Source organism: Apodemus sylvaticus, chromosome 7, assembly GCF_947179515.1.
Source record: "Apodemus sylvaticus chromosome 7, mApoSyl1.1, whole genome shotgun sequence".
Taxonomy (NCBI): domain Eukaryota; kingdom Metazoa; phylum Chordata; class Mammalia; order Rodentia; family Muridae; genus Apodemus; species Apodemus sylvaticus.
The window spans coordinates 70,927,805-70,949,923 of NC_067478.1; the positions used below are offsets into that span (position 1 = coordinate 70,927,805).

At 52.5% G+C, this 22,119-nt stretch overlaps 1 protein-coding gene across 2 annotated transcripts; it reads right to left on the reverse strand.

Annotated features, from left to right (window-relative positions):
• Positions 1–78: 78 nt before the first annotated feature.
• Positions 79–20,107, reverse strand: Stra6 (signaling receptor and transporter of retinol STRA6). 2 transcript variants are annotated; one of them, XM_052188198.1, is made up of 20 exons: positions 19,905–20,107; positions 19,430–19,588; positions 19,187–19,315; positions 15,378–15,444; positions 14,993–15,078; positions 13,844–13,983; positions 13,513–13,536; positions 13,172–13,338; positions 11,410–11,544; positions 8,927–8,994; positions 8,661–8,740; positions 8,400–8,461; positions 6,747–6,909; positions 5,099–5,174; positions 4,167–4,300; positions 3,102–3,219; positions 2,916–3,017; positions 2,018–2,181; positions 1,429–1,587; positions 79–909 (listed from the first exon to the last, which is right to left on the reverse strand). In XM_052188198.1, the coding sequence occupies exons 3-20, from the start codon at positions 19,297–19,299 to the stop codon at positions 740–742; spliced, it is 2,028 nt and encodes a 675-aa protein (XP_052044158.1). In that variant the 5' UTR covers positions 19,300–19,315; positions 19,430–19,588; positions 19,905–20,107; the 3' UTR covers positions 79–739. The 2 variants fall into 2 exon arrangements, with proteins under 2 accessions (XP_052044158.1, XP_052044159.1); XM_052188199.1 differs by lacking the exon at positions 19,430–19,588.
• Between the last annotated feature and the right edge of the window lie 2,012 nt (positions 20,108–22,119).

Consider the following 22,119-nt stretch of genomic DNA (forward strand, 5'->3'; position numbering starts at 1 on the left):
CAGCCCAGTACTTTGTTGGAATACCCCAAGTGCCCCGAACTATCCTAAATGGAGCTCAGATTAGTTTCACAGTGTAGGTGGTTCCCCTGAGAGCCCTCCTCCAGTGAGGAGGAATGCTCCTCAGAGGCACATTTATTACAGTGAGCACACTAACTTCTTTCAGGACAACTAACGGTATTAAAACTACAAAAAAAAATGTCTGGTTTTTGGAGTGGGCAGCTCAGTGGGGCCTCTTGGAGTCTGATTTGGCTGCACAAGAAGAAGCAGGAGTGGTAGGAAGGAGAGAGCTGGGGCAGAGAGGAAGCCACACAGGCTCCACCTTCACGGTGGGAGGGCTGGGGCTGAGGTGGGGCCAGCTGGGATGGGAGATATTCGGGCCTTTCATCACCAACAGGGAGCAAGAGGGGCCTCGCTGAGGCCCAGCAGGCTGATGGCAGAGCCAGTGTGAGGAGAAGAGGCCTAAACATGCCCACTGTCGCCCTGCCCGGTCCAAGACCGAGAGCCCGCTAGCTGTTTTCTCTAGAGTCCTAGCTGGTAGCCTGGTGGACAGGCGCAGACCCAAGTCCTCTGGAAGCTGGTGGTGTAGACACAGTGACTCCAGTTCCCTGATCCCGCAGGGATCGGCTGGCTGGCAGAGCTGCTGCTGGGGGAGGGGGTTGCAGACATGAATGGGAGGGAGGATGGCAGACAGGAATGTGCCTCAGCACATAAAAGCAGGGTGGTGTGGTTTTCTTCACCCTCAGGGCTGGGTGCCATTGGCCTTGGCACTAGTAAGGGCTGCCTTCCGGAAGGCCTGCAGACTTGGGTTGTGGAGCAATGTGTAGGCCAGACCCCAGCGGGCCCTGCTCTGGCTGCCTTTGGGTCCTGCTCCTTTGGCCATCAGGTCTTTGGTCTGTAGCAACTGCATCCCTGAGGGAGAGAGAAGGGGAGGGAGAGCTTCTATGAGCCCCAATGAAACTTCCACAGGTCACAGACCTGAGAGGGATCTAAAACCTCCAGGCACAGCCAAGGTTCTAGCCACCAGCTGGGGCAGAAAGCTGGGCTGCAGAGGCTTGTCACCCTGCAGTAGAAGAGCAGAGAGGGGATGAGGGCAAGGAGCTAGAGGCTGTCAGGCAGAAGGTGGGAACCAGCCTAGTATCCCCTACATAGACCTGGGCAGAAGGAGGTGGTACCTCACTCCTGGAGGAAGCCAGGGAGGAGTATCAAGATAGCCATTCCATTCTCTGTGCACACATAAGATAGTGTGTGTGTGCAAGTCCACGGTAAAGGCAAAAGTACCCTGAGACCTGATCAGGAGGTTGTCAACAGGAAGCTGAAGGACAGCAGACAGAGATGTTTCCTGGCTCACTATTTTGGAAGGGGCCCCCTGTGACTCTTTCCTGAGAAACTGGGAATCTATTCATATGCGCAGCCGGGGTAAAGCAGTACCTTCTTCTTCTTCTTCTGGCGGTCTGAGGCTGTCCTGGGGGCCCAGTGGGGGCCGGGGCTGTGGACTGGGCGCACGAAGGAGCAGGGCACAGAAGGCTATGACTCCTGGATGTGACTGGCTGGCCTCAATCCTCAGGAAGTTTCGGTATGTGTGATAGCCTAGGATGGTTTGGGGACAGAAGGCTGAAGCATAAGGGACCCTCGGCAGACTAGAGGTACACAGAAACAGAAAGAGGCATTCAGGGGTGTGTGTATACTCACCGACCTCAAACAAAGCATGGAACACATAGGCACTGGCACCCTTTTTAGAACACACCACAGCCACCCTGCCGCACAAGTTCGTCCTGCACCAAGAAGCTCTGGCACAGCTCAGTGCACACATACCACACACACACACACACACACACACACACCTCTGTGCGTGTACGCACACATTGCACACATATGCTTTGCACCACAGAGCCTTGACAATGCTCACACACCTGCTGCACACGAACACAGAAGCCTGCTCACACAGATCGGCTCGGAGGTCCGGGTGCAGCAGCTACTTGGACAGCTCAGTCCCCTAGTCCCTGCCTAGTGACCTTACCTGGATCCAGGGAGGCGGCTCTCTGCGGCAGCAGGCTGAGGTCCATCTGGCCCAGGTGAACAGTGTTGTAGAGAGAAGAGAGCAGCACCCGCCAGACAGCCATTACAGCTCCCACCAGCATGTTGATGGGGAAGAGGAGAAACGCGGCTACACAGAGCATGTGCCTGGGGGTAGGGAGGAGAAAGACTGAGGTGGGCCTCCCGGACAGGCCTGTGCCAGGCCAGGGTCACAGCTCCATGCCCTCAGGCTCTGTTGTTATCCACTGACACTTACCGGGCTTGCTTTTGTACAGCCCAGGGAGACCACAGTTTAGTTTCAAGAGTCCGCCTCTATTACTTGGTTTTTGAGACAGGATCTCTCACTCAACCTGGAGCTCACTGATTCAGCAAGACCAAGCTGGCCAGCAAGCCCCAGGGACCCCCAGGCATGTGCCACCATGCCCAATGTTTTATGTGGGGGCTGAGGAGCAACTGAACTCAGGTTCTCATACTTGGGTGGCAAACACTTTACCAACTGAGTCATCCTCTCAATCCCCCACCTGTATCTGTGTGACCCCAACATTCCCACCTTCCTCCTCTGGGTCCCCTGTCTCCACAAACTCCAAACTCTTTTTGGAAGCCAAGATCTTCCCCACACTCTTGCTCCACAGTGAGACATCTGATGGAGTAGGATGTCAGTGATCCTCAAAGCATGAATGACTCTTGGCAGAGCCGGGTTAACAGCTCAGGAGTAGTGTATGTGTCTACCATACACTAAGCCCTGGGTTCTCAGCATCCCAAAACCTCCTGAACAAAGACTAGCTCTGTGACAGGTAAGAAGGAGGCGTTTTTAGAAGGCAACACCTACAGAGAGAAGAGTCTGGGGTCTGAGAGAACCACAGACTCAGGGACCATCTTACCGGTTGGTCAGCTCTGGGTATCCATGGTGAGTCTTCAGGAAGATCCAGTTGGCTGCTATGTTCTGCAGGATTGCAGCCAAGACCAAAGTCAGCCAGAAGGGCCTGTATGTGGGTGGGATGTGGAGAGGGCTACTGTTAGTGGGCTCTTCAGAAAGTACCAAAGCCCCTGTCCTTTGCCTCACTCACCATGTGGACTCCAGGGATCGGAGGAGCAGGAGGTTCCTGCCATGGAATAAAGGCACAAACACCAGGAAGGCCAGGGCTGTGGTCCCCAAGAAGAAGATGACCTGCTGCACCAGGAGCCCTGCAGGGGGCAGAAGGGACAAGGGGACAGACAAAAGATTCTGTAAGAGCCAGTTAACTCAAGGAAGCCAAGGGCTTCTGTGCTACGTCCAGTCCATGTCACTGCCTGAGCCTTGGTTGCTCCATCTATAAAATAAGGAGTAGTCCCCACCTCGGAGGACTCTTAAAAGATTCAGAATCCATGCTATCATCCCCAGGTTGATCCTGAGTTCTTGGGCATAATTACTGTTTAAATAAGCATGTGTATGACTGCGAATCAGAGCTTAGCACCTATAGGTGCTGAGTGTGACAATGGAAGCCATTGGGCTACTCAGTCACCTGAGATGGTGTACACAGAAGGGCTTGGGAGGTCTAAGGTTGACCAAGAGGAGGAATAAACCCTTTAGTTTTACTATTTCCTCCAACCCCCACCACACCTTTCCTCCTCCCTTGGGTGAGAATGGGAGATCTGAGGACCAGGTATGGCCTTTGGACTTCTAGGAGGAGCAAGGCCACTTCACAGTTCAAGTATGTCGTATACCATGGTGTCTAAGGGGAGAACTTAAGGCATACTCTAGAAGAGTCCTTGAGGGTCATCTGAACAGATTGTCTTAGGGCAACCTTATGCAACCCTCACATGTCCATAGAACCTTGCTGGCATCTCCCAGGAACAAGGAACCCTTCACCTTGAGGCAGCCCACTAGGGCCGGCCAGCCTTCTCCCACAGAAGCATCCACATGCTACCTTAAATGTGCTTACAGTCAGACTCATGTCTATCCTGTCCACCCAGATGTACCTTCCTCTGAAGGATCCCCCTTTCTGGGGGCTCCTAACCACCATCCAGAGCAAGCTTACTGAGAGCAAAGAGGATGGGTGGGCTCCTCCTACTGCCAAGTCCAGGAAAATCTTGGTCAAGTACCCATACCTCCCACCAGGGCCCAGCTCTGGGAACACAGCAGGTGGGCTCACCAAGGCAGCTGAAGGCCGTCTGGTAGGCGCTGAAGCTCATCCAGCCAACTATGGCTTGGCGAGAGGGCTGAATCCTCTGAAGAGGGGGGCCCAGGTCCAGGGCAGCCCCTCGGTGTAGTGCTTGAAGATTGGCCCTGGATTGAGAACAAATAGTGACCTTGGGGAACAACAGCACAGTACCCCTAAAAGGTAACCTAGGTGAGCATCTAGCCATCAGCAGGGAAACTCAGGGCTTCAGGAACCAGTGGTTAACTCAATCTGGGGGTGGTCTTCCTGAGGTAGCAAGGTTAGTGGAATCTTGGAAGACCCCAGAGGGCACAACCTGAACTACCACTGGGAGCGGAACTGGCACCCAGCTGGGTCACCAGAGAGTAAGGCAAGCCAGAGAGCCTCAAATGTCAAGGCAAGTACGACCAGCTCTGTGCTCTAAAGTCCTTGAGTAGGAACACTGAGGGCTGGCAAATGCCCAGGTAGACCAGTTCTCTGCACCAATCATTTCTCAGAACAACTTCTCGAATGGCTCTCTGCCCTCCATGGTACCTGCTCAGCCTCCATCTTCCACGAACTGTTTATCTACTTCTCTGACCTAATTCACACAGTCACACCTGTCTTTTACCCTCCATTCCTCAGTCCCAGCCTCTTCAACCACGGGAACTGGATTCTTCTTTACCAGCCCTCCCAGGACCCCTTCTCACAGGCAGACTCTCCAGCAATGTATTGTTCCCTGTACCACTCACAGAACTTGAGGACAACCAGATGTGTCCCCACCTTCTCCTCCCAACGTACACAGCCAACTTGGGGGCAGCCATGCACTCTGTGGCAGCCTGGCCTACAGTGGCTTCTCCCTCCCTCCTGGATTGGGGTCCCTCAAGTCCTCAGGACTTAGATCCTTGCCCTATCTCAGTACCTGAGTGTCAGGGTCTGCAACTGACCTGTGTGTCCTCAGGGAGCGGATCAGGAGCAGGAAGGTTAATGAGCAGGACAAGACCAGAGCTGAGATGTAACATGCTGGATGGGAGAGAGCAGGGAGGGCAGGGGCTAGAGCACCTTCCAGAGCCTCAGACCCCTGTACCTTATTCTAAGAGGGGTCCAGCTCCAGTTCTTAGGCCCAACACTGACCTGACATCATCTATGGCTCCATCCTGCCAGTAACATATGATAGCCAAGAAAGGGAAAGGATAGCTTTGAGTCACAGATGTGTCCTTCACCTTGGTTTTGTTGCTTACATTTGCTATGACTGCTGTAATGAGAGATCTGCCAGCAGCTCCTCTCTTCCTGCCCATGTAGCTGACTTCAAGGGGGCCTTGTGACAAGCACAGGCTTCACTCTGATAGCCATGCTACTGTGGCCCACTTCCCAGAATGACTCTGGCCATAAACCCATCTGCACTTGTATCAGTGGCCTTGGTTGGGCCACTTGGGTATGGTAGGTTGTGTCTCACTACCTACCATAATGAAGGAGGTGTTCACTGCTACCTATCTCCTCTGGGTGGGGCCCTTCTTCTCAGCTCTCTCCCTCACAACCCTGACCATATACAGAGACAGACAGTCAGGCCACAGTCCCTGTAACGGTGAATAGAGAGCTCTGAATATATGTATAAGAATGTTGTGGGTGCAGCTGACATGCTCCAAACCCCATGCTAGCCAGCCTCACTCTAGACCCTCACAGCAAGCCTACAGGGTCTCTCACAGGAACTGTTCCGGGAGGGCTTGACAGCTCATGCCTCTGTACACCCCCTCCCCTACTCTGCCTCATACTGCCAGTATGCCTGGCCTGCGGATGAAGGATGGTATCAGGAAAACTATTTAAACCTGTCACACCTCCATCTGCAATGTCAGCAGCCGAAGCTGCAACCATCGCATGCTAGTCCCCAGAATGTCCATTTCAGCAAGGGAACCTAAATGGGCCAATGGAACATGTCCTCATGAGTCATGACTCTCAGTCTTTGTGGAAGAAATCCCTAACTTGGACTTCAGGGTCTATATTCTATCTACCGTGCCCTGTTGTACAACCTGTGGTCAGCCCCGCCCCATGTGTCCCCCACAAGCTTCTGAGAGAGGCTAGAGAGCTGGATAGGATGGTAGCTATAAGGCACATCAGACCCTGAAGGGGCAGAATGTGGTGTTTACAGGCTTGAGGCCCATTTCATCGGAAGCAGGACGGAGGAGATGATTCAGACAGACAAGGATTGGGAAGAGAAAACAGGTGTCCTACCAGGCTGCAGCCTGTGCCAAGAGGGACTTATTACCCATAAATCCCAGTCCCCATCCCACCTACTAGTCTTCTTCTCCTCCTTCTCCACCCTGAGATCACACAGCCATGGGCTTCTCTGTCACTACAGCTAGAGAGTTAGTCAAATATACTAGGACTGGAAGAGAGGAAGATGTCACAAAGGTTAATTAAGACCATAGGCTGCACAGACATGGAAGCTCCGACTGTCTCCATTTTGAGATGAGGAGTGGAGACCCAGAACAGGAGTGGACATCCCTGTGTTCAGGGCAGGCTAAAACCACGTCTAGTAGCCTGTCTCCCACCCCCCCACCCCCGCTGTGGCTTTTAAGGGACGCCGAGCAATCTCACCTTCCACAGCCCATAGGTGGTGTTTCACCAGCTCTACCACCTCCTGCCTGTCTTCAGAGAGCACGATCCCAAAGCCAGCCAGCAGGTAGGAGACATCCGTGTTGATCCCTGCCCTCACCTTCTGCATAGTGGGCACCACACTCACCAGCAGCAGCAGGGCCACCTGAAAAAGCCCCACTGTGAGGACGGAGGGGACCAGGTGCGTGTACCACCCTGGAAAAGTATTTCCTAGTCTGCTAGGAGAGACTCTAACCAGCTGCAGCCACATGTCCCTAAACTGCCCTGAGAGCAGGTCCTTCTGCCTTCAAACAGAATGTGACATGAATGTATGACTTCAGCCTAACAGGTCAAAGATAGGCTATACCTATTTATTCACCTCTACTTGTCTATATAAGCTTCAGAATATAAGCACTTCCAACTTTGGGCTGGGCTGATAGTTCAGTCAGTAAAGTGCTTGGTGAACCTGAATTCGGTTTCCCAGAATAAAAAGCTGGGCATGGTGGCTCCTGCTTATAATCCTAGCACTGGGGAAGCAGAGACAGGCAGATCCCTGGTGCTCACCAACCGGGCAGCCTAGCCTGCCTAGCAAGATCCAGGCCATTAAATATTCTCTTATAATACAAGGTGTATGGCAACTAAGGAATGATCCTGGGAGTTATTCTTAGGCGTGCGCGCACGTGCGCACACACACACACAGACACACAGACACACACACGGGGGGGGGGGGAGTGTGTGTGTGAGAGCCCAACTTTTCTATGGTAAAGAAAGCAAATGAGTATTAAAGCTAGAGATTCTTGGGTTCAAATTTGGGCTACTATAAGACATTAGCTACAGGAACTTGGCTGTGTCAGGTTCTCTATGCCTCAGTTTCCCTGATTGTAAAGTAAAGATAAACCAGACCTACATCACCCCAGGAGTTTGGGTTGTTGTTGTTGCTTTGTTTCTTACTTGTTTGTTTGTTTGTTTGTTTTTCTCTTCAGACAAGGTCCTCTAGCCCAGGCCAGCTTCAAACTCACTTTGTCACTAGGGACAATTTTGAACTTCTGAGCCTCCTGTCTCTACCTCCTAAGTGCTGGGATTACAGGCTTATGTTTAAGTGAGGATGGGGATTAACCCAGGGTTCCACATATCCTAGGCAGACACTCTACCAACTAAGCTGCAGCCCCTATGCTAAAGGTGGTGGTGATTTATCAAACATGGCAACTCACAAAATCCTCCCCTGGCTGTCCTGGAACTCACTCTGTAGACCAGGCTGGCCTCAAACTCAGAAATCCACCTGCCTCTGCCTCCCAAGTGCTGGGATTAAAGGAGTGTGCCACCACTGCCTGGCGATTTTCTTTCTTTTATTTTACAGATGAGTTAATAGGCTCACAAAGGTGGAAAAATCTGTCCAAGGTCATCCAGGAAGTACACAATGGAAGTACAATGTAAATGTCACATGTTTATATGACTTTGAACCTTATGAATCATTATATAAACCTGCTAAGGACTGGCATCCCTCCTACTGGGTAAGCTAGTGTTTCCAAGATGCAGAAAAGCTGACTGGATAAGGGGGTACACCTGGGGATCTGATTGGGGCCTGAGATGTCCCATATTTGGAGGGCTGAGGACAGGGGTTCAGGGACAACGGGTACTGCAAACTGCAGGACACACCTGGTAAGTGGCTGTTCCCGTGAGGGTGGCCGAGATCACCAGCTTCAAGGGCAGGCGGAATCCTATAGTCACCAGAAGAAGGCATGTGGAGAAAAATGTGACCCAGCCTCTGGCCCCATCCCTTCCAAGCCAGGCCAGGGTGTCCGCTGCCCAAGACTAGCAGCTGTCCTTATGAGGGTTCTGAGGAATAAGCTGATTCTTCCCACCAGCTTCTCTGGGCAAAGGCTCTTCCTAACCCTGGACCTCCACTGCAACACATACCTGGCTGTGGTGTGTAGACGCACTGCTGGGAGAAGGCCCAGGCCCGAGATAGGAGGCTACGCTTGGAGGCAGGTTGGGAGCTGTGGACAGATCCAGGTAGGCTGAGCCTCAGGAGAGAGGCCTCTGCTCAAGGCCACATTCAAGTTGGGCGCCAGCACCATGGCACTAACAGGACCCTCCTCCCCAGCACGCATCCAGCCCTATCCTCCCACACGTTGCTTCCTAAGCCCCATCTCCCTACCTGCTGAGGCAGGCCCAGACCTTACCAGCTGTCCAGCTTCTTTGGGCAGAGGAGGGTTCTCAGATACTTCTCAGAGTAGCTGGTCTGCGGCCCCTGTATGGACAAGTGTTGCAGTCTGAGGTCTGCCACCAGCAGTTCTTGGGGCCCTGGCCAAGGACACTGAATGGATGATCAAGTGAACGAATGAGTGAATGGACACCAAGTAGTTTCTGAAATGCCTCCTGATTAGGACAGTAGTAGTGGAGTGTGGGGAGGCTGACCTATGTGGGGGACAAGGGTCACACCCTGGAAAGCTACATCCTCCACAAATAAAGAGAGTCAAACTCCTATCACAGACCCTGAAATGCTGGGAAGTTCTTCCTAAGATCTCCTCTTAGTCAGATCTCTCTGTCCTCTTCTAGCTAAGACTGGGGCCAAGGGAAAGCCTGGGCCCCGTGGCTCGCTGCTGCTCAGGACACAAGATGGTGCCAGTCTAGGGTATATCCCTTAGGCTCCCCCTCCTGCTATGGCTTACTCTAGGAAGATCACAGGGTAATGGCATTTACCCAAGCCACATTCCAGGCCTTAAGCTGCCCGCAGTGTCAGAGGCCCATGAGAAGGTGGGATGAACTTCTGTTTGGATCAGTGGGAGACTATAGGCCAGGGTCACATGTTGCCAGGGCAACCTGGGGACCCAGGGTAGGAGTGGGTCACCTCAAAGCTTAACTGAGTCCCTTGTGGCTTAACTCTTTCTGACTAATATCCATAAGGATTTAATTCTCTTAGAAGTGTGAAGGACAGGAGGTGGGGCAGAAGGAACCCTGGGAGGTGAAGGAAGTCTCTGGGGAGCTGCACTTGGCCTACTGTGTCCTCTGGGGGTGGGCCCTAGGCTTTGCAGAGAGAATGTAAATCTCAGGAGAGCAAGTGATGAGCATTTAGGACCCTGCTACATGGAGATAGCAGCTCTGGAGCCAAAGCCTGAGGCAGGGCTCTCCTGGGACCGACAAGCCTCCCGAGTCCACAGGCTCTCCCTCTCCAGGCCCTTCATCTCTCCTTAGCTCCTGCTCAGAGCCCACCCAGGCCCTGCCTATCTGTGACCCGAGTAGCATGCACCCCAGACAACAACACCTTGGGTGGCCCTGCTCCTCAGCTCCCTGCCCTAGGTCATCTGGGGGAGGGGAGCTGTGCTGTTCAAGTCCATGCTTGTGCCCAGAGACATTCAGCCAGGCCGGGTTTGCACTGGTAACTCACTTATCTCTCTGCCCTTGCTTCCCCGCTCCGGCCCGGGTCTTACTCGCCCCACCTGGGCCCTCTCCTAGGCCTCCCCCTCCCTAGGAGGCCTCATGACCTCTGCACCTACAATCCTATACCTATAGCCTCGATGGGTCACTAGGTCTCTGGGGGTGCCCATCTCCAGGCCAGTACAAGGCATTACCCGCAGGAGGTCCAAGTCAGTGGGTTCTGAAGTCCCAGCATCCAGCCAGCACCTGACATGTGGGAAGCTTTGAAACCTTCTTGATAAGTTCTTAGTATTTTTTAAGAATGCTCTCTTGTCATGAGGCATCCATTTATAGCATCCATGCCTCCAAACAATTCACAATACTTTCTTTTTAAAAAGCCATTATCTTTTATATCCTACACTGGCCTTGAAATTCTGGTTCTCCTGCCTCTGCCTCCCATGTTCTGGAAGTCACAATGCCCAATTTATACTCGGTGCGTAGGACCAAAATCCCAGGGTCTTATGCATGCTAGGCAAGTGCTCTTCCAACAGATAAAACCTCTGCCTTGTAGAGCATCTCTTATGAGCTTCATTCTGCCCGGGGCACAAGTATGGGAATAAAGAGCACAGCCTGCCCTGGGATCAGCTCTTTCCTTCACCTGCTCTTCTCCCACTCCCGCCGCTCTCTGTCCTTCCGACTCACTGAGTTCTGCCTCCAGGAAGCCCCTTCCACCAGTCAACACGCCCTTGCATCTGACATCATTTCAGACCAGTTCAGAATGAGCTTCCTGGACCAGCCCGACATCTGCAGAACCCTGCAGATTCACAGGACTCTCGGATAGCTTATTGCTGTGACCCTCAGGGGTTTCAAAGAATGAATCCCTGAATTTTAGTTCTGCTTTGCTGAGTCTCCACTCTGTATACAGCCTGGTACCCTGGAGACCTTCAAGAACCCGGCTCAGCTCTGTCTGCCTAGGGAGGACAATTCAAAGCAGTTACTCTGATTTTTTTCCTGAGGCTTTCGGTGAGTAAAAGTTCTTGCCAAGCCTGACAACCTGAGTTTGATCCCCAGGACCCAGATGGTGGAAGAAGAGAGCTCACTGAAGCTGTCCTATGACCCAGGGCTCGCTCTCTCTCTCTCTCTCTCTCTCTCTCTCTCTCTCTCTCTCTCACACACACACACACACACACACACACACATACACACACACACACACACACACACAGAGAGAGAGAGAGAGAGAGAGAGAGAAAATTTTAAACCACAGGAGGCATAGCCTTGAGAGAACAGGCCCTGCCCACGCCTTTACCTGGGAGCCTGCTCCTGCTCCTGCTCCTGTCTGGTAACGGATACTCTGCACCAGTTGTACTGGATACCAAAGGCTCAGGAATCCAAGACTCAGAATCAGAGGCAGGGAGGCCAGCAATGAGTAGTGCTTGTAGATCTGGACAGACAGACAGACACTCAATCAGCCCTGCCTTCTGCCTTCTTTCCAGGATCCAGTCCCATCCCACAGGGCACTGGGGATGACCCAGGAACCATGGTAAGCCTCTGATTCTAGGGCCTCCAGACTAGGTCGCCTCCCTATCTTATGCCGCAGTGGCCTAAGCAGACCCCAAAGAATGTGTCACAAGCTCTTCCATGGGCTTCAGTGAACCTGTGACCTGCCACGCACTTTCTCAGCTTCTGTGCTCCCACCATGTTAGGGCACATACTATTAAAAACTAGACAAAAGGAGTGTGTGTGTGTGAAGAGATAGCTCGGTGGTTAAGACTGTGGCTGTTCTTCCAGGGGTCTTGGGTTTGATGTCTGCCACTACAGTTACAAGGACCTGGTGCCCACTTCTAGCCTCCACAGTGCTACATGCATGTGATGTACATGTATGTATATGTGTATGTATATATGCATACATACAGACACCCACACACATTTTAAAAAAATAAAAGTTAAATCTAAAAATAAACTAGACAAAAGCCTAATTTTGTGTAGTACAGTTTATCTAGTACGTGCTCCAGCGTCCATGTGAGACCTCCCTGCGTCAGCTCCTTCCATATTCATTCATTCAATTTTCAGTTCAGTATGGGTTTTTGTTTTTTTGTATTTGTTTTAGAGAGAGAGAGAGAGAGAGATTTGTGTATACCAAATTCTAAGTGATAAACTATCCAAGTCCCTTGGCAAAAAAAAAAAAAAAAAAAAAAAAACAACTTTATAGCTTTTTGTGTTGGGGGTGTGGTCTTTGTTTTCTATTTTGAGGCAAGGTCTATCTATGTAGCTCAAATTGGCCTCAAATTAGTGATCCTCCTGTTTCAGCGTCCCAAGAACTGGGATTACAGGTGGGATCCATGATGCTTGGCTTTAAAAACAATTCCTAATCTTCATCTTCCGGGAGAGATTCTTGTTACCAACTCCATTGACAGGTGGGGAAACTGAGTCTCAAACAAGTGCCACTTCTCTCAGAGCACTTAGCTCTAGGTAGTGCCACCTTGCTGGGTGTCGTGCCTCTACTGGAAGGTCAGCTCCTAGAAAGCCAGGGACTTACTTAATTTTGTCCACAGGTGTATTTCAAGACCTGGAAATGTTTGTTGACTGAATGAATGAAGTGGCAAAGCTATGAAATTAGATTGTCTGGCTAGAAAACTGAGACGCCATTGTAGATCTGGACAGACAGACAGACAGTCAATCAGCCCTGCCTTCTGGACTGGGGGGGCTTCATAGTTCCTTGTCAGTGCCAGTGAAACTAGTTCTGTGGTTCTAGAACTCTCCTTTTCCCCACTCAGCACTGTCTCTCTCTATCCTTCCTGCCCCTCTCCAGAAGACTCAGACATCAGGGGAGGGGTGCTGTAGGCATCTTCTTCCCCCACTCTGCCCTCTGAGGCTGAAAGCTGCTGGGGACAGAGCCCAGATCCCCGCCCCGGGTCTCAGCCTCAGAGCGGCCAAGTTTGGTGCAGACATGGGTTGGTGGGCCTGAGATCCCGACAATGACTGAGGAAAGCGAGGGAGCCCGGAGTGTGGACAGAGGTAAGAGTGGCAGGGGCACCCTTCTGCTCTAGGCCACAGGGAGTAAGGGTTACCTTGGGGTCCTGAGGACACTCTGCTCTCTGCCAGACCTGAACGCCAAAGTGGGCCCAAGATAACACAGTACCCAACAAGTGCGCAGCTCGGTGCCCTGCCGTAGCACAAGCAGCCAGAGGGTAGTAGAGGGCCGGATAGTAGAGCAGACCCAGTAGCTTCCAGGGCCCTAGAAAGAGAAACAAATGGGAGACACTAAGAGAGAGACAGAGTCAGGGCCTAGACCACACACCCATGAGAACCACTTTTCTGTCTCCATCTTCCAAACCCCTCAGTGTTCCTGTGCGAGAGAGCTCACTTTGCTTGGGTTTGAGTAAAGGCTCTGTGATCCTAGCCAAGTTACCTCTTGATGTCTCCGTCTCCCCATCTGTAAAAAGGCAAAGGCAAACCAAGAAGAGCTTAGTGGGGTGCCTGAGTAAGTACTCAATAAACTAAGTACGGCTTTATCGCAGCTTTCTTCTCTGACCCTTAGTTCTCTCTATTGTAAACTAGAGCTATTGATATATCCCGCCCTTTGTGGAGACTGTTGATCTAAAGAGGTCATTCTGCGGCCAGCGGTAACCCCTACTGACAGCTGTTCCTGTTGCTGTCACCTCCCCCAGCCAACCTTAATAAACCAGGGACCCCACCCTGCCCCGTCCCATCAGCCAGCCCCAGGATCTCCTGCTGGATACCTGGACGGGATGCTGTGGTGATGTTCAGGAAAGGCAGTGGGTTCTCATCAGGGAGCAACAGGCACAGATTGCTGAAGAGGGCCACAAAGATAGCAGCGGGCACTGTCCAGGATAGGTTCCCAGCCAAGAAATCCACAGGGCTGAGGTAGACAGGGACAGGATAGCAGGAAGGCAGTCAGTCCCTGAGCCTTCACTCCCCAACAGTGTGCTCCCCAAGCTGTCAAGTCTATAGTCCAGAGGGGAGAAGGGAGATGTCTTCACCATCCGTCGTTCATTCACTGCCAGCAGCTTGCGGAGAGCCTAGAACCCATCCTGAGCTGGGCCCTAAGGCACAAGGCTCTGAGAACAAGTTCTAGATGCTCCGCCCACCAGGGGAGCTCCAGGAAACAGCCACCTCCTCCTGAACAGATCTGTCAGTCTGGGGCTGGCAGATCTTCAGAGAACACAGAAAGTCATAACATCCTGGTGTAAAGACAGCCTCCCCGGGCTGGGTGTGGACCACAGCAGAGGGCAGATAGCGGGCACCGCAGTCCCAGGCTTGGCTTCTCTGCTTCTCTCTGGCTCGTCCTGGTGCTCTGAGAGCCCCATCCTGCTTCATCTGCTCCCCCAGCAAAGCAGACATCTCCCTGCACCAGGCAGAATCTCTGGCTGCTTCCACAACAGCCCCCAATTCCCACAGGACTTGTGGCTGGCACCTTTTCCAGTGTTTGCTGTCTCCCTCTCCAGCCAGCCCAGTCCTGTGCCCTCAGGATGACACCTAGCTCATTCCCTGGCGTTGCAAAGCCATAGGAAAAAAGGAAAGGAAAGTCGCAGTCATGGAGACTGCAGGGAGGTTGCTCACTACCCACAATCCCAAGATGTTCTCGGGAGGAACAGCCGAGACAGCATTAGGGGGTAGCTCTGAGAGCTACATACCAGAACCTACATTTCTCTAGAATCCTTTCCTCCACATCCTGAACTCTCAATCAGGTAGATGGAGTAGCCTCGTCACCTCCTTCTGTTATACCTGCCTGCCTAAGCCAAGAAAGCTGGGTAGGGAGGGCTCCACACTGAGAAAGACAAGGCTGCTCCTAAGTCTTTAAAGCATCTAAGAAGTCGCTCAACTTTCTAAAGGGTCTCAAATGGGGCTTTCCAGAGATTAGCACAAACCTGGGCAGTCCAGGTCTGCGATGACCACAGCGTGGCCAAAGCCTGCGACGTCTCACCAGCAAGGCCAGCAACACCAGAGCCAGGAGCTGGAGGAAGAGAGAAGCCCAGGGCTTGGATGTCAGGCTTCCCAGAGATCTGAGTCCCAAGATTTGACCCTGTTAGTCTCAGAAAACACTCCCCATCCAGCCAATTGCATACTCGGGTGATATCTTAGAGGCTGGCTAAAAGATGACAGAGTTGTTCGGCACTTCTGGCTTGGGAACGCTGTAGGGAGAACTCCTAAATAGCCTTCTCTGGGAGCACTAGGTCTCTAGTACCACCCCAAATGGGAACACAGATCCGTCTGTCTGGACTAGTAACAGGTAGTAAGGCAGGCTGGACTTACCGACAGTGAAGCCAGGCAGGCGTGGAGCAGGGCAGGGGGAGCAGTGGGCTGGCAAGGGGGAATCACCCTGTGGAACAAATGATCCACAGGTTTAGCTAGGGTTTAAGGCATTGCACACAGAGGAGGCCTCACCAGCATTCCCTCAGCTACCACCCCAGCCTTTTCAGTTCTGTTTTTCAGGGTGAGTCTGGACTACCCCCCTGCCACACACTCACACCTTGTGTTGTGCTGGCCCTGTGTCATGCTATAGGGCTAGAGAAAGGAGACTCTTGGTAGACACAGAGTATGCAAGCTTGGTCTAAATATCTTTTCTTGCTCACCCAAATAATTCCTATCCTCCAAGGATCCCCCTCCTCGTCCATTCGCCTTCAGGGCACCCCCAGCTGCTCTTAGCCTCAGACTCCTTCACAGGGCAGAGACTGAGCACACTACCGGAATCAAGCAATCTAGCATTTAGTCTTGTCTTACTTGTTTCTGGTGCCTGATTGATCCAGGACTGGAAGGATCCTCTCTCTTCTCCCATTCCATCTCAATAAAAGTGTTAATGTACAGCAAAAACCATTTGCACACTGTACAAGGATGCTTAGCCAAGGAAATAAATATGGTTAGAAATCCAGGCCATACAGTTCTCCATGTCCTGTGCCTGCTGAGCTGAACACACTAAATGAAGTATTCTTGCTCCTGATCACCACAGAGGCTCCCTGGGGGCTGGCAGATGCCCTGCTCTGAAGGTAGCTTAAGCACAGAAGAAGGAAGGAAAGAAAGAGCTCAAGGAGGACCACAAAAGCAACGTCCATGACTGGGTCACAGGGCAGAGAAAGCTTGGGACTACAGATGGATAAGTGAGGAGGCTGGGTACCAGGGCTGATAGTTTTCTAGCCTGCAAGGCTTGGGTCTGAGAGCCAGGGGGAGGTTTCCAATATGAATGAGGCCTGGGAAGATGGACTGTGGCATGTGGGATGGGGAGGAGGGAGAGGAGGGAGGAGTTGGGAGGAGGGAGGAGAGAAAGGCTGAAGCTGAAAGGAGTCTATGCTGTGGCTTGGTTTGCCTTGTCAAGAGGCTAGGCCGCCCCATCTTAGGCACCTGCCTGCTATATAGCAAAGAGATAATAATATTTATAGAAATAAAGATGTGTGCTGAGTCCTGAGACCACCTGCGCTGCCAGCTTTCTCCATCCGTCTATCTTGCGGGACTTCCTGAGCTCATCACTGAGATGGAGGAGGTTGAAGGGGTCTTCCCCATACCAATTCTAGCCCCAGCAAAGCTGCTCCCACGGGCAAGGTGCCAGCCAAGCAGGAGTGTGGGGGATGGATATCTTGTCTGAGCTTAGGTCTTGTACCCACCCACACCTAAGTGCAGTGTGTTGGAGGGGGAATGGGTGGAGCTCTGACCAGCCCCAGGGCCTCAGGAGCATAACTCAAGTCCCTAAACCCTTCCCAGTGTCTAGTTCCTGCTCAGCCCAGTGTTTCTAGCCTTGCCAGGACAGAGTCGCAGACCACTGACCCTTAAGTCGCTTGGCCACTTTCTCACAAACCCACATCAAACTAGAAGCCACTCCAAGCCTGGAAACCTTATTTAGGGCCCTGTCCTCAGAACCTCTGGTCCTTACTGAACATAAGGTTTCTAGCTGACACCTCGTTTAGTGTGTTCTCTGTTGATGGGTGGGGACTCAGCCTTTGTATGATTGGCCAGAGGATAATATAGATATTACTAGGAGGAGCACAGAGAATTCCCTCTCGGGATACAAACAGGTACTAAAGAACTCAGGAGAGAGAGTTCTATGTTGCTTCTGAGAAGTAGTTGAGAGGGTCAGTCTTCACTGTCAGCTTGACCGCATTAAGCAATGCCCAGGAATCAGTGAGGCAGCTCTTGCTATGTCTTCGAGGATGTTCCAGAGGAAAAGAATGGAGAGGAAGAGACCCTTCCTGAACGTGGACAGTACCACCGCTTGGGCAGAGTGCTAGCGTTCGTCTGGCTGTTTCCTTGCTGCCCAGATGCTCGCAAGTGCCTTTTGCCATGCCAGTGCCACCACGATGCACTGGGCCCTCGGACCACAAGCCACACAGCCCCTTCCTCCCTGAAGTGGCTTCTTGTTGAGTTTTTGATCACAGCAATGCAAACGTAAACTTTAAGGTGCTTTTGGGTTTCAGTTGGACAGAAGGTCTGCATCTCCATAGGAAAAGAAGGGAGGAGGAGGTCCAGGCTGTATGGAGTGGCTGCCCAGAGGAAGGCCAGGGCAAGGTTAAAGCTGGCATGGGAGGCACTAACATACTGTGGAGCCTGCCTGTGCACGAAGTCTTTGGCTTGGTCTATCCTGGCCCGGGGGCCACCCTAGCTCCATCCTACGGCAAGCACACTAAGGTACAGAAAGTCTGTATCCTGGAAGTCTTCAAAGCTTTGATGTAGCACACCCCTGGGGTGTCTGACTCACACAGGGGAGGTGAACTCAAGTTCATCTCCTAGGGAATCCCCTGTACTCCCTCCTGGCCTCCCATTCTCATCTCTAGGGGAGGAGGGAAAGAAGTGGGATGGTGTCTAGACTTGTTGTTTTATTTTTTTCCTAAAAAGGTAAATTCCAATAATCCCCTTCACTCTATAGACCCTCCTCTCCAAAGGCCCAGTCCCCACTGTACACTTACTTTTTTCCTGAGACTATACACAGAGATCGCAGCAACAGTGGGTGACAGGCACCTGGCTTCCAGCCCGTGCCCAGCCTGGTCCCTAATACTCACAAGGACACAGTTTCTGATTGGGTCCTTATCCCAAGTTAAGAGCTTGGTTTCCTTGGAGAGCCTAGGCCCCTCCTCTAGCCCAGCACTGCATAGCTGAGCTGGGGAGCCTGGGAGAGGGGGTGTCGCAGCCTAGCTGACCACAGGCTTCTTCTGCAGGTGGCCAGAACCCTAAGTCCTCCAAACAACATCTCTTTCCCTCCCTTGGGCCTGGGTGGGGCCTCAGTCCCTGCTGGGTGACCCCAACCAAGCCAGGCTGTAGTCCTAGCCTCTGGGGAAACACTTGAACATTTTTCCTTCTCCAGTTTCAAATTTTAATGGTGAGCAGATGTGCACACATCTGGCTTAGTACCACCCCTCCATCCCATCTCACCCCACCCCCACCTCTCTGCCTCACCTTTCAGGGGAGAGCCAAACTCAGGGTGCCCCAGAGGCAGGCAGTCTTAGGGGAAGGCAGTACTATGCCACAGAAAACCCCAACTCCTCTGCCAAGTGCCCAGACTGAACACAGATAGGAAGGGTCTAGGCCAGGAGTTCTCGGGACAGCCATGGGGGGAGGGTAAGCTGACCTACCTGCACATCCTCCTGCGACTACCCTGGACACTTGCTTCAAGAACAAGGCCTCCTCTCCCTCCATACCTTCCAAAACTCCCTCCCTCTATTCAGAGTGGTCCAGAGATAATGGCATGCTAACATTTTCCTCAGCGGCTTCCCAGGCTTTTCTCCTATGGTTCCTGACTCTCCCCTGCCTGTAAAGCCCCAGGGACAAACCCTACACCAATCACCACAGAGGACTGTGACACCCCCACACACCCCCACACACATACTGCTCCCCATCCTGGCTGGCTATGGGCCACATGGCCTCAAGCCCTTCTTAATAATAGTTCAAGAACTGTTGCCCCCAGGTTTTATAGACAGTCTGAGGTCCAGAGAGGCTGTGAGTTGCTGAGAGGTCACACAGCAGATAAATGGGAAAGCCAATCTTAGACACTTGCCCAGGGTCTCTCTCCGCCTCCATCTTGGCAACCTCTCTACTATAACCGGCTTTGATGGCTGCCCCCAGCCAATTGCCACACTTACCCCTCTGGCTGCGCCTCCTCAGCTCCTAGAGGTTCCTCGATGTACCAGCTGCTGTAGTCATCTGTCACCCCGGAGGAGGTCTGGCTTCCATTCTCAGATGCCTGGGACTCCATGCTCCAGCTCTTCTTCCTTGACCCCAGACAAGAGGGGGGGAGGGGAATACAAATGTGAAAAGAGGCTTAAAAGAAAAAAAGAAAGAAACAAAGAAACAAAGAAACATTTCTTTTTAATCCTAAAGGTTACTTTCTTGCTTTTAGCTCTCTGGGAAAAGTCGTCTGAGACTGCAGGTCAGGAGAGAGCAGGAGGAGGGATGGCGGGACTGCGTGGGGGCACCCAGGAGCCTCCTCTTGAACTTTCAGAGTATTCTGCACCCCTGGAGGTCCAGGCTCTTGCTGGGAGCGCCTAGTGGACCAAATGACCTGTTACCACTGGTTTACTTTCAAAGATTTCTCTTGTGCAAACTGCCCGCAGAGACCCCTTCCTTCCCCGCCCCAAGCCCACCCAGATGGACCCACAGACAGAGTAGAAAGGGGGACCAAGGAGGAAGGAGCCGCAGAGATGAAAGGGTGGGCGGGCTGCGGCCGGCTCCATTTGGTCTGTCCTGCAGCTGGCCTCTCCACCCCTCCTGCTCTGGGGTCCAGCCCAAGCCCTCCCCTCTTCACCAAGGCTCCCTTGAGACCATCCCCCAGTCTCATTTGCCTCCTGCCAGCCCCTTTACCTTTTCAGCCTCAGTGCTGGGAACACACCATAATTCTTGATGAGACCCCGAAGATGGATGGCTGAGCAGGCGCATGTCTACCTCTAGCACCTGCCCCAAGCTCTCCTGCCTAGGCATAGCCCCTCTTCAGAACCCAGCGTCGTGGCATCTTAGGGCAACACCCTACTAGGGCTCGCCACAGAGACAGGGAGGGAACCTATCCACATGGTCTCCTGAGTGTATATGAGGGAGAACACACGTGTTACACTAGTAAAACCTTTTTGTTCTTACGACTTGATTTCACAAGAAGATAACTCACCCCCACAGGCGGAAATGAGTCCTTCAAACTCAAACCAGACCTGCAAGAAGATGAACTTCGCCTGCCTGCTGCCGTTCTTGGTCCAGCCCTGGTGAAGGGGTGAGGGTTTTCCTATCCTCCCGGAGGAGCTGGACCCCTGGCTGCCCCCTCCCTTCCCTGGCCCAGCCTGTGGGGAGGAGCAAGACGCAGACAAAGCAGAGAGCTGTTCTCGGCTCGACCTGACATTCTGAGGCTCTCAATCCTTCAGTACTCCGCAGGGGATTTGGGCCATGGCCTTGTCCAGATAAGCTTTAAAAGCATTTTTATTGCATTTATTTATTTTGTGGGTGTGTAGTTGGGGGGAGCAGTACATGCCACGGCAGAAGACAGCTTGTAGAAACTGACCCCCTCTCTCCATCATGTAGGTCCCGGGGAGGACAGAACACAGGTCCCTGGTCCCTGGTGGGGAACACCTTTACCCATGGATCCATCTGACACGACATTCCCCACCTCCTTATAAGAAGACATTCATTCATTTATTCTTTCAACAGAAACTTACGGACCACCTGCTATGTGCCAGGACTGCTTTAGATGCTGGGACCAGAGAGAACACGGTTCAGAGGATTTACCAACATACATTATATAACTTCCAGAGTCTGGGTTTTGCAGTGGGGAGGTCATCCCGACCAGTCCCATGGGAACTGTGCTTGCAAAAGAGCATCAGAAGGAAGGAGGATTCCTGAGGAAAACCACCTTTGGGTGGAGATCTCAAGGACACCAGCTGGTCCCAGGCCCAGATAGCAGAGAGGACCATGCTTGTCCACTGTAGAAGGAAGCTCCAGGGTGAGCGTTCAGAGTGGACAAAGCCTGGGTCTCACAGGCCTCTGCACTGCCAGCCAGACCCATGGGGCCGGGTGGGGCCTGAGCCCTGTGAACCTTCTCTGCCTCCTTCCCAAACATCCCATCTTCCAGGAAGAAAGCTCTGCTTTCCTCCCCATCCCACAGAGGAATTGTGAAGGTGGATCTTTCTCAGACACAACTCAGAAGCTGACACTGAGCCATCGGATATCAGGGGTCAGGCAAACCCTGCCCCTCAGGCTCTGTGGGGACAGGGCCCTACCTTTCCCTGCTCTCTTTCTTTCTTCTCTCTCTTAGGACTGTGCCTGGCTCTGAGACCACAGTGACTTTAGATCCAATCTGGCAAAACACTCCTTGTTTTAATGGTCCTTCACTCATGGTCCTTTGTCATAAGGCTGCTACGTGCCAGGCTTTTGGAGCCCTCTGCTCCAGTGCCAGAGCCCAGTGTGCCCTTCACCTCTCAAGGGTCACAGGCACTCAGCATAGAGAGCCATCAACCCAGATCTCAGCTCTGGCTCTCGCGATACCTTTATCAAAAAGCCCAGTCCTAGACTATGGTCATTGCCTGAATAAGACAATGCTTGGATACCTCTACCTGTCAACTTTGTCCCGCCTTAGAGGGGTTCCCTGCCACGTCCCAAGCCTTGTTAATTCATTCATTCATTCCAAATATCTTATGTGATAGTTCTGTTTCACCTACTGATGTCCTAAGTCGCTCTGTGAGGTTTAACATGTAGAGAGGTAGAGACGGTTCACCGTGAACCATCAGAGCTGAAGAGAAAATACAGTAGGGGAAGGAAAGGAGAGATGGGCAATGCAGAGCCAGCTATATGCAACCTAACCCTGAAAGGAAGGAGGAAGGGACCCTGTCCGGCTACCCAAAGGAGCCTCTGTCCACTCAAGGTTGAACCCATAAAGACAGCCCCTTGCCAAAGCCAGGTATGGTCAGCACCTTACCTCCCTGAACCAAATCTTCTCCGCCAGAGGACTTCCTATAAAGCCCGAGATCCCCCAAATCCCTAGGGAGATGCAGCAGCCACCTTGGTGGAGACCCCTACCTCCTTGGCAGGGAGAAGGTGA